The following is a 12,275-nucleotide window of genomic DNA, read 5'->3' as shown; positions in this document are numbered from 1 at the left end:
ATTTGCATTGTATCATGTGGTACTGGAACAGGAAAGGGAGAAATAGACATTGGTACATGAAGTACTCTTCGCCACACCATAAGGTGGCCTGAAGATGTAGATGCTCTTCCCATGAATCATTTGTGATTGGAATACACAGCTGTGTTATAACATGGTCCTTCATGTGTAGAGTGGAAGAAGAGTGACTGCTTGAATACCTGTGTATTTGCTTTACTAAGGGTAAACTTGTTTTCACACCCATACAGAAGCAATGCATGGGAAGGTACGGTATTTCCCAAGATTTCTCAGTTAATACTCTTCTTGAAACTTTTTAAGCAGGCATACATGGGCTTTGCTCTCAAATCTGTTATCATTAGTGTACCCTCCTTCGTATATGTCTAGTATCCCCTATTGGTCCTGTTTGGTATGACTACACACACTTGAGCACTACTCCAGGATGGACCATGTGAAAGTTTTGTAGACAGTTGTCTTTGTAGATTGATGAATTTTCCATGTATCTTTTCAATGAACCTAAGACTGCTGCCTGCTTTACCTACTACTCTTGATTGATGGATTTTTCATATATCTTTTCAATGAACCTAAGACTGCTGCCTGCTTTACCTACTACTCTTAACAGTCTGACCACTCCAATTTATATCCATACAAATTGTACAAGCCAGATATTTGTATGAGTTGATTTATTCTAATGGTGGCTCATTGATATTGTGGCAATAGATTCTACATTTTTTCTGTTATTTCGTGCACAGTTCTACATTCTTCAACATTTAATTACAAGTTTCCAATCTTTACACCACTTTGGAACCTTGTTAAGGTCTAACTAAATATTTGTGCAGCTTTTTCCAGATAGTATTCATTATGGATAACTACATTATCCATAAAAACTCTGAGATTATTGATAATATTGTCTTCCAAGTCATTAGTATACAACATGAACAGAAAGGGTACCAAACACTTTTCTGGAGCTTGCCTAAAGTTTCTTTTACATCTATTGATAACTCTCCATTTAAGATAACATGCTTAGTCCTGCCTGCCAAGACATCCTCAGTTCTTTACAAAATTTCACTTGTTGCCCCATATGGTTAAAATTTTATTAATAATCATCAGTGGGATACTCAATCAAACACTTCATGGGAGTCAAGAAATATGGCATCTACCAGATTACCTTGATCCATGGCTTTCAGGTTTGCATGTGAGAAAACTGTGAGGAGATCTTCACATGGTGAACGTTTTCAGTGCACATGATGATTGACTGGCATGGTGAAAGGCACTTTGTGTGAAGTACCCCATTATCTTTTATTTCAAACCATTGTTTAAGATTCTACAACAAAAGGGTGTCAGGGATAATGGATTACAGTTTGCTCAGTTGAAAATATCAGTATAGAATCTGTCAGGGATAACAGTAGGTCCAGGGACTGTGTCAATTTGAGGTATTTCAGCTGTTTCACAACACTACTAACACAAACATCTGTATCACTTATCTAAGCAGTGCTATAAGAATTAATTTCCTGGATCCTACTGTGTAGTAGAATATGAAAAAACAGAAATAATAATTTCTGTCTTTGCTTTGTTGCCCTAATTTCAGTTCTTATGCCACCCATGTGTGTCTACCCACTAACTTGTATAATTAGAGGTAACATACTCATTTAAAAGCACACACTCCTCAGAAAGCAATTATTTTCAATTCTTTAAAATTAAAGGCAATGACTCATGATTTAGTGGATATGCAGATTAGCTTATAGTCACATAAAAGACAAGTTGATCAATGTAGCTCAGATTGCAAAATTGTGTTAAAATCTTGGCACTGTCTGCCTATGTGTATTCAGCAATCATCCAACATTAACTTCTGAGAGAACAAAGTTGTTTCACACTATGTAAGGTCCTTATAGCCCCTTGACAATAAACTTTTTTTTGCTAAATATGCACCACTACTCACATTACATCCTCATCTTATCCTGTTGTCCATTGCCTGGTTCACTTGTTCTGTACAAATGATATACCAGGGAAGGAAACAAATTACATTCTTATGAAAATATGACATGGCACAAAACAAAAATTTCTTGTCCTCTCAGTAGTGTAACTGACTGATAAATTTTACAGCAGTTAAATTCTGGAATGAATAATATGCTTACAAATAAGTGTAGACTTGTATAATAAATGACGACATTTATTGTTTTCAGATTTAAAACTTAGGTATATTTATTAGCCATAAATAATAGTTATAGTCAGCCATCTGTTACTTTTATCAATAATTTTACTCTATTTGCATAGTGACAGGTTTATTTCAATTAATATTTTATTTTTGATCAGACAGTGACATAATTGTCATTATGTGGTACCTACAGAGCACAAAGAATGAAACAATAAACAAGTCCATTTTTTAACAATGCATATGGAATTAGATCTGCTGTCTCTTGCTTACAGGATTATTTACTATTAATAATGTAGTGTACTGTATGGAAGTGTGATTTTAAATGAATCATCTCATAGAAAATAAACTGTTATTTGAAACTGAATCAATTGTCAATTGAGTGAGGTAAATATTATTAGAAGTAATTGATGTTTGAACACAGTCATGATTTGTAACATCTGTAGATTCCAGTAAAGAAGTGGCTGAATAAAGATCAGGTTTCTGTTACTGTAATGTACATTCAGTTAACTGTCAGTCAGTATAACCAGTCGCACTGTTTCAGATCTTGGACCTATCTGATTCATTACTGTCCAAGAACACAGCAGTTGGCTGCCAACATACGGAAGGTTCTTGCAGGACACTGAACTGTTCAGGACATGGGACTTGCCAGGCTGACCTGACAGACACTCCTCCCTGGTGCTGGTGTGATGCTGGTTGGAGTGGGCCTAACTGCTCTGAGCCAACACAGCCTGTCACATTCCTGCCTCACAGTTACATCAAGTTCGCCCTCTCTTTTGAGACTGATCGCTTCATGACCTTAGTGCAGCTCAGATTTCGAACTGAGGAGCCAGAGGGCGAGCTATTTCGCCTTTCTGATCAATACACTAATGAGTATGCTGTCCTTGAGGTATGTTGTTATATTTTTACCATAACCATATATGTTTGCAGAGATGAATAAAAATTTGATCACTGAGGAAAAATAGTGGCTGAAATGAGAATACAGGTTTTGTCAAGCATTAAAAATATTTCATATGGTATGAGTTATAGATAAATGCCTGCCTTGGTGTAAGTAATACTTTTGAGAAATTGCTAGCATAAACCACTATTATCTGCAGTTATGTAGTAAAATAAATTTTTAGTTCTAAAAGTTTGTTGAAACATAGTTCTTGTAAATAATAGCGGCCATAAAATACTATTAAAATTTTTATGTAATAACAGGGTGTATACGGCCCGGGAGATCCGGGAAAAACCCGGGAATTTTTTCATCCGGGACAAATCCGGGAAAAACCCGGGAATTTTTTTAGAATTCCGGGATTTTTCATTGTTTTAGATTTCAGTTAAAGTTTTGTAGGTTTGACGTGTAAGATCTGATACGCTGACAAAGAACTTTAGTCCACTACTGCTGAATAATACTGCAGCAATGAAACATAAATCAGAGAATAACACCAAAATAAAAGTTTAGTTGTATAGAAATGGGTAATTTACACAATGCACAGACCAGTTTGCCGACACCGAAAAGTGTCAAAGCCTTTAGGCCGAAGATTATGTAGTACGTCTGTAACAACTTATGTGCATTCGATGTGCGTCATGTCACAGTTGTTTACGTTTGTCACAGATCACCAGAAAATATTATGAATAGGGGCTTGAGATGCGTTACTTACAAAGTAAATTTCCATGCAAGATGATTTATGTTACGTGTGAGAATGTGCAGTCAATTTCTTAAATCACAGGGCGTTATAACTCTGATTCAAAATGTAACACTTTGACGATGAGCCATTTGAAAAATGTCGGGCCCAGAAGATAAGTCATTTATGCCACTATTTAAAATTTTACTGGCACATTTGTATTTGATATGACTTAACGTGTAACACACACTAAAAAAAGACTGAGCTTCAAGTTAGTTTTCATATTTAATGTTGTTCTTTCATAGATAAAAAATTATGCAATCGGTGGCAAAAAGTGTAATTTACCTTCAAAAAAATGTGCATAATGTGTTACTGAGCAATGTCACAAGTCTCTTCATGCCAGAACACCTTGACTTTTCTATGCAACTGATAATCATTTTGGCACGATTTTAATTGCCAAATTAGAGCCTGTTAGTAGGCCTACGGACTTCCTATCATTGTAGGACTAATAACAGTGGATGCCAATAGACGATGCAGTTCTCGTTTGTACATACACTTCTGCTTACGAGTTAACCACTGTAGAAACGCACTTTGCTGATTTGAGCGAGCTCGGCCTACCTTCGTAATGTACGCGCCGTGGCCTGTCTTTCTCGTAGGCCTCGTCAGTCGCTAGCGAGATCACGTGACGTGAGCTATGACTGGCTGACAAAAGTGCATCGCTCAACGCAATTTCTATTTTAGAGTTTCGGAAGCTACCGTGCTGTAATTTGTGGAATTTGTGTATATACTTTCGCAATACGAAAATAAACTTTGTGCATATTGTCTCGCATCAAACAACTTTCCAAACACATTGTTTTTCCTGGATATCGTTTCCTAAAGTGCTGGGACGTCCTCCGCCGGTATAAGACCTTTACGATTCAAAGGACTGATAGGTTTTACAGCTCCGAGGGAAAGCATACTGTTACTTAACACGGATGTATTTTCACCCGCTTTAAACGTAATTTCATCCGGGAGAAATTGTGCTTTTAACCGGGAAATCCGGGAAAAATCTGGGAATTTTTTTTTATTGTCCGTGTAGACACCCTGAATAAAAAATGATGTGGACTACTTACAATAATTTTATTCCAGAAAGGTGACTGGATTCAATCAGTGTATGATCATCTTCAGACTGTTTCTCTTTAAACTGAGTAGCATGAAATGTATTAGAGGACACATAAAAAATAGGCACAACAATAAAAGTGATACAAATACATTATAACAATACTATGAAAAGGAAAGTTGCTACTCACTATATAGCAGAGAAGCTGAGTCGCAGATAGGCACAACAAAAAGACTGTCACAAATTAGTTTTCAGCCAGTATGGCCTTCATCAAAATTAGACAACACACACACACACACACACACACACACACACACACACACTTATGCAAACATAGCTCAAAAACACGTGATTTCAGTCCAGTCTCTGGCAACTGAAGCCACAGTTTCAGTTGTCAGAGACTGCAGGTGTGTGTGTGTGTGTGTGTGTGTGTGTGTGTGTGTGTGTGTGAGTTGTATTTGCGTGAGCGAGTGTGTGTGAGTCTGTCGTCTATTTTTAGACTCAAGGTACCCTCTGGGGCCTCACACATAAAGTGTGTAGGACAAAGTGTCTCAAAAAGCATGCCACTGGTAACAATGGTTATAGCATAAATGTTCTGATGACATGTCAGAGGTTTATAACAGTATATCTGTAGTAACACTGTTCACGTTACGTCGCACTTCACTTAGCGTAGACCGGGACTGTGTCCTAGGCATGCCCAATGTTGACTGACTGCGCACGGCCTGTCCTGCCGGAGTTGTTGTTGTTGTTCTTGTTGTTACGCCGGCAGAGGTCGCGTCCGAATTCTCGCGTGCCCTCTGGTGGACGGGACTCTACTGGCGGCAACTACCGTCCGTGACGCGCCGTGCCAATGTGCGCCTCCCATGATCTTTCTGGTGGCTACTACACTCCTCCTCCTTCGGGGGGTGAAGCCACTGTGATCCACTGCGTCGGAAGGTGGAGCGTCGGGCAGGAGCGATGACCTCCACATCCATTGGATGGCCGGAGTCGAGGGGATCTGCCAACCCTCGAGCTGGAACCTTCGAATACGGCTGGAAGTGACCCACACGAAGAGGCCCCCGTCGTCCCACAACCGGAGCCCGGGACAGCACGGGCGACAAGCTGTCAAAGTCTGGATCCTGTTCCACCTCAGGAGGGGCAAGATCCAGTGGCGGGGACGAAGGGGAAGGGACGACCACAGGGGAACTAGCCCCCTGCGAAACCGGGCTGGCTAGGGGGGCCGGCTCTCGCTGGGGCATCGCGAATGACGGCGATGCCGGTGCTGGAGCCACTGGAGGCTGCCAAGGCTGAGAACCATCCCAGTGTGGCAGAGTCACAGCGGGGAGAGGAGGTAACGTCCCCTGTGAAACCAATACAGGTGCCGGCAATGGGGAAGCCGGTGTCCGAGAGGTCGGAGGGTGGGTGCCCGAACGTGGATGGAGCTGATTTTGGTGACGACGTACCACCCGGTCCCCCGCCTGCAAGGTATAGAGCCGGCGGCCATGGCGGTGCAGGACCACCGCCGGTATCCAATGTGGATTGCGACCAAATCCACGGGCCCAGACTGACATACCCAGTGGAAAGCCAGGTACTCCGTTTTGTGAAGACTGGCGAGGACCAGGCTGGAGGAGGTGCAGCAGAGTCCTAGGTTGACGCCCATGGAGGAGCTCTGCGGGGCTGCGGTCTCCCATTGGTGTGGTCCGGTATGCCGTCAAGAAAAACGTCAATGCTTCCTCTGCAGGAAATTCGTGCACATACTTTTTCATCTGCGTCTTAAAGGTGCGCACCATGCGCTCAGCTTCCCCATTCGATTGTGGATGGAAGGGGGGAGAGCAAACGTGCCGAATACCGAAGCGCCTACAAAAATCCTGGAAGGTCTACGAAAGAAACTGCGGTCCATTGTCCGAGACCAGGGTGATTGGCAGACCTTCCACAGAAAAGATTTTTGCTAGTGCCTGGATTGCAACTTCTGAAGTGGTTGAGGAGCAGCGAACCACATATGGGAATCGGGAATAAGCATCAATGACAATGAGCCAAAAGCCATTGAGAAACGGGCCCGCAAAATCGATGTGAACACGTTCCCACACCTGGGTTGCCGGCGGCCATGAAGAGAACGCTGCCCTGGGAGATGCTTGTTGGCTCGCACACTGGGTACAGGCGGCCACCAAGTGCTCAATTTCTCTGTCAATACCGGGCCAGTACACATGTCTGCGAGCCAAGGTTTTAGTACGGGAAACACCCCAGTGCCCCGCATGTAATAACTTGAGGACCTCCCTTCGTAAACTTGCAGGAACAACCACGCGAGGAGCTGTATCATCGGTAGCCAGAAGGAGAACTCCTTCCAAGACCGAGAGACGGTCTCGTAGAAGAAAATAATTACGAAGAGGGTCCGAGGCCCGGCCCGGAGGGCGGGACGACCACCCCTGCTGAATGAGGCGAACTACTTGCCGGAGAACCGGGTCAGCCGCCGTTTCCCTGGCGACTCGAGAACTAGTGATCGGGAAGCCATCAACCGCTTGGCGGGACGCCACATCCAAATGAAAACACATAATCTCCTCTCGATCAAATGTAGGGTCCGGGCCCACCGGAAGACGGGAAAGAGCGTCGGCGTTGGCATGCTGGCCTGTAGGGCGAAAACGAATGTCATAATGGTACTTAGAGAGGAACAAGGCCCAGCGCTGTAGTTTGTGGGCTGCCCTATCCGGAATCTGAGAGGCGGGGCGAAATAACGATATTAACGGCTTATGGTCAGTGATTAACATACAAGAAAGGGTGAAACTTGGTAACAGCGTAGACAATGGCCAAAGCCTCTTTTTCCACCTGGGAGTAATGGGCCTGCGCGGTACTAAGCGTTTTCGACGCAAACGCCAGTGGTTGCTCGGAACCATCTGCGTTGCAATGGGCCAGGACCGCCCCCACCCCATACTGCGAAGCATCCGTAGCCAGGACCAACAGCTTATGGGGATCAAAAGTAGCCAAACAAGGGGCTGACGTGAGGAGGCCCTTCAACGAGGTGAACGCTCGCTCGCATGCAGGCGACCAATCAAAAGGAACACCCTTGTGCAGAAGGCAGTACAGGGGGTGGGCTATAGTGGAAGCCCTGGGAATGAACCGGTGGTAATAGGCTATCTTGCCTAAAAAAGCTTGTAACTCCTTCAGCGAAGTGGGCCGAGGAAGGTTGACGATACCGTGGAACAAACTTCCTAGTGGCTGGATGCCGTGCCGAGATATGGTGTAGCCCACATACTCAATGGACGGTTGGAAGAAGGTTGACTTATGCAGGTTGCAACGCAAGCCCACAGACCTGAATTTGAGAAAGAGGGTGCGAAGGTTGTGCAAGTGGTCCGTCGTGCTGCGGCCCGTGACAATGATGTCATCCAGGTAATTAATACAATGAGGGATTGTCGACGTGACATGCTCAAGATAATGCTGGAATATTGCCGGGGCACTGGATATCCCAAAAGCCAACCGCTGGTATTGGTAAAGGCCAAACGGAGTGTTGACGACTGCCAGCCGTTTGGAGTCCTCATCAAGTGGTATCTAATGATAAGCCTCTGACAGATTGATTTTCGAAAAATAGTGGCCTCCCGCCACGGCGGTGAACAATTCATCAGCACGAGGCAAAGGATAGGTGTCCACCACCAATTGGGAATTAATGGTGGCCTTAAAATCGCCACAAAGACGTAATTTTCCCGAGGGCTTCTTGACAATAACGAGGGGCGAAGCCCACTCACTGGAAGAAATGGGAAGAACGACCCCTAGGGCTGTCAGCCGGTCGAGCTCTTCCTTTACCTGAGGGCGGAGAGCCAAGGGGATCTGCCTCGCGCGTAGAAAACGCGGGCGAGCAGACGCCTTCAACGTTAAGTGAGCTTCAAAATCTGAAACACGCCCCAGGCCCTCCTCAAAAATATCTGGAAAGTCTGAGATCAAAGATTCCAATGAGTGATAGGGAACGTCTTCGGAGACCAACTGTATGGTGTCAGCGATAGAAAAACCGAAAGCTTGAAAGGCATCCAGGCCAAAAAGGTTAGCGGAGCTCGCATCACTGACAACAATAAAAGTAATAGGCCGAGTGACTGATTTGTAAGTCACGTCGGTAGTGAATTGACCCAGGAGGGGAATGAACTGTTTACCATAACCACGTAGACGCCGGTAAACTGGCGCCAACGGGGGCGATCCAAGGTCGGAATACGTTTGTGCATTCAACAACGAAACTGCCGCGCTCGTATCTACCTGCAGTTGTAAACGGCGCGACCGAACCGACACCACGATAAAGAGTTTGCGTGCCGATGCGTCGGGAGCCTGGCCCGATGAAACTTCCTGAATGTCAACGTCCATGTCCTCTGTACTTGCTTCCTTCGATTCCTTTGAGGCTGAGCGGCAAAATTTAGCAATGTGACCGTTTTTATGACATTTGCGACAAACGGCCCAACGCTGGGGGCACTTTGACCGATCGTGATGTATATAGCACGATGCACAGGATGGCAACAGGGGCCGGCGGCCGGAATTCTGTTTACACGCCGTGCGGGAGCGGCCGTAACGGCCGGATTGTACCGCTCGCACGTCGTCCACCCCGGACACAGTGGACGCGGCCGCGCCGCCCTGAACCTCCGCGACGTCGCACCACGCTTCCAGCTGTTGACCTGCTGCGTGAGAGACTTCATACGATTGAGCAATGGACAGGACTTCCTTGAGGGAAGGGTCTTCTAACTGCAGGGCCTGTTGCCGGACCTCCCAATCAGGGGCCGAACGAACAATGACGTTGCGGACCATAACATGGGCATACGACTCCCGCGACTGCTCCGTGACAAAATGACACTTGCGACTAAGACCGTGCAGGGTAGCGGCCCACGCCCGGTAAGACTGATGGGGCTGTTTCTTGCATTGATAGAACTCGACCCTAGCCGCCACAACATGCGTGCGGCGGCGATAATATGAAGACAGCAATGAACACAATGCGTCAAACGACAAGGGCGAGGGTTCCTGCAACGGCGCTAGCTGCCGTAAAACTTGATACAGCGAGGGAGATATCCAAGACAAGAAGAGAGCACGACATACCTCCGCATCGGCAACATGAAACGCCTGGAAATGCTGCCGAAGGAGATGTTCATATGCGTCCCAATCCTCTGCCGTCTCGTCATACGGGGGAAAGGGAGGAGGGAACTGCGCCGGAGCAGACGGCGTGGAGAGCAACGCCGGAAGCACTTGTTTCATGGTGGCCATGAGCTCCGTCTGCTGCGCAACCAAAACCCGCACCAAATCCTCCATGCCGTGGAGAAACTGCGAAACCGGAACAACGACGCAACACGCGAACGAACGACCCTACTCGTCGCCAATTGTGTAGTAACACTGTTCACGTTACGTCGCACTTCACTTAGCGTAGACCGGGACTGTGTCCTAGGCATGCCCGATGTTGACTGACTGTGCACGGCCTGTCCTGCCGGAGTTGTTGTTGTTGTTCTTGTTGTTACGCCGGCAGAGGTCGCGTCCGAATTCTCGCATGCCCTCTGGTGGACGGGACTCTACTGGCGGCAACTACTGTCCGTGACGCGCCGTGCCAATGTGCGCCTCCCGCGATCTTTCTGGTGGCTACTACAATATCCATTGTAATATTACTAGTTACAACATAAGTACTGGATACATTAGATACAGTAGAAACGATTCCACTTACATTAGGTGCAGACACAATGTACCCTCTGCAGGGACTTGTGTGTAATTTGTGTTGAGCAGCAGTGGTTCAGAAGGGTAACTAGTAACCATGATAACTACATAAAGATTGATATGTCATGATTACATAGTAAATATTGGCCAGTTTTTACAATTTCTCTTGGAACAAAATAGGTATCATTATATTATTAAATACAGTATAGTAGGTGCAACAGGAATTGTTGTAACCATATACAGTGAATGTGCATGATTAAACAGCATGCACCTCCATGCCCAGCCTAAAGAGGTTGCTACACATTGTCACAGACAGCGCAGCAAGCACTGCGCTGTGTGCAAACAGCCATATATAAGCCAGTGCACTCAGCACTCCAACATTTTTGTGACTATGGAACTTGTCACTGTTAGACCGTGCCATTATGTGACCCTCAATGTAGTGTGTTCTTGCACTTATTACTACATCATTCAGTGTATTCTTTATTTTCCTTTGATGTGGGATCGAATTAAAAGTCGGTTGGTGGGAATTCTAATACTGTGTTTGTTCAGTGTTGTCATATTTGTGGCAGCAAGGATGGGATTCTACTCAGTGTGTTTCATGTTGTGATTCACAATGGGCAATATGTAACTGTCTGGATGATACTGTAGTCTCCCAGCAGTCCCTCAGCAGATCAATGCTTGCAGAACCTTCGGGCCTTGTTCACAGTGCTATAGATGGCTAATATAAAATGTAGCTTGGAAAAATTGCAAGTTTTTTCAGCTGTCTGTCATTTATCTTGGTTTTGAAGTGTCACATGCTAACATCAGGCCATTATGCCAGCATGTTGATGCTATTATGGCTGTGCTGCATCATGCCAATGTCAAAGAGTTGCAGGCCTTTCTTGGAAAGATTGCATACTACCATAAATTCCTTCCCGATGCAGCCACGGTGACTCAGCTCCTTCGTGATCTCTTATTTAAAGGTGTTCTTTTTCACTGGTTATCCACCTTCGAGCATGCTTTTACCCATTTGAAGTCAAAATTACACTCAGCACATAGCTTGGAAGATTTTCCAACCAAGCAGGCATCTCATTTTGGCAACAGATGCGTCCCAGTATGGCCTTCAGGCCGATGCCTGGTCACCCACTGACATCCGTTCTACAGTGGTTCCATACAGGCTCTTCCACCTGGGCCTACACATTTGACGGGCACCCTAAGTGGATACTGGCAGTTGTCCACCACTGCTGAGGCTGCCACCTCTGTCTCGTGCACTCCCAACACTACAATCAGCTCTGCTCATGCGTGATTGACCATGTGCTGGAGATCCCACGATCCCTGCAGCCACCTCCACCACCTGTGCTGGCACCCATGGCATACCGTATTTACTCGAATCTAAGCCGCACTTTTTTTCTGGTTTTTGTAATCAAAAAAACCGCCTGCGGCTTAGAATCGAGTGAAAAGCAAGCGGAAGTTCTGAAAAATGTTGGTGGGTGGCGCCACAACTAACTTCTGCCGTCGAATATATGTAGCGCTACACAGGCATGCTTTGTAGGCACAAAGATAAATACTGGCACCAAATCCTCTGCGCCAGTAAATAAATTTTAAAAAAAGGTGGAAGACGAGCTTGTTTTCTCCACCCCGAGTTTCGACCACTGCATTTTCATACATTATCCAACGAAGTAAATACAAATTCCGCATTGTTCATCTTCGAATGTAGCAGCATTTCAATGTACTACGAAAATCCAACTGGCAAGACTGTTTGGGATGTTTGTCAATATGGCCAACTCTACGTTATGAATTTTTT

The 12,275-nt window shown here is 45.4% G+C and overlaps 2 protein-coding genes across 2 annotated transcripts in view; both read left to right on the top strand.

The window, feature by feature from the left end:
* The window catches only part of LOC126092794 (putative neural-cadherin 2), a 192,409-nt gene extending 190,226 nt beyond the window's left edge, over positions 1 to 2,183 (top strand). The window contains exon 15 of the mRNA XM_049908523.1: positions 2,178 to 2,183. Within this exon, the coding sequence (XP_049764480.1) occupies positions 2,178 to 2,183 (6 nt within the window). The remainder of the gene's footprint in view (positions 1 to 2,177) is intronic.
* A 572-nt stretch (positions 2,184 to 2,755) lies between these two features.
* LOC126092793 (putative neural-cadherin 2) overlaps positions 2,756 to 12,275 on the top strand; it is a 96,742-nt gene continuing 87,222 nt past the window's right edge. The window contains exon 1 of the mRNA XM_049908522.1: positions 2,756 to 3,035. Coding sequence (XP_049764479.1) covers positions 2,940 to 3,035 — 96 coding nt within the window. The 5' untranslated portion in view covers positions 2,756 to 2,939. The remainder of the gene's footprint in view (positions 3,036 to 12,275) is intronic.

This window comes from Schistocerca cancellata, chromosome 7 (assembly GCF_023864275.1).
Source record: "Schistocerca cancellata isolate TAMUIC-IGC-003103 chromosome 7, iqSchCanc2.1, whole genome shotgun sequence".
NCBI lineage: Eukaryota > Metazoa > Arthropoda > Insecta > Orthoptera > Acrididae > Schistocerca > Schistocerca cancellata.
The sequence above is the reverse complement of the archived record's forward strand: the minus strand, read 5'-3'. Positions and strand labels throughout refer to the sequence as shown.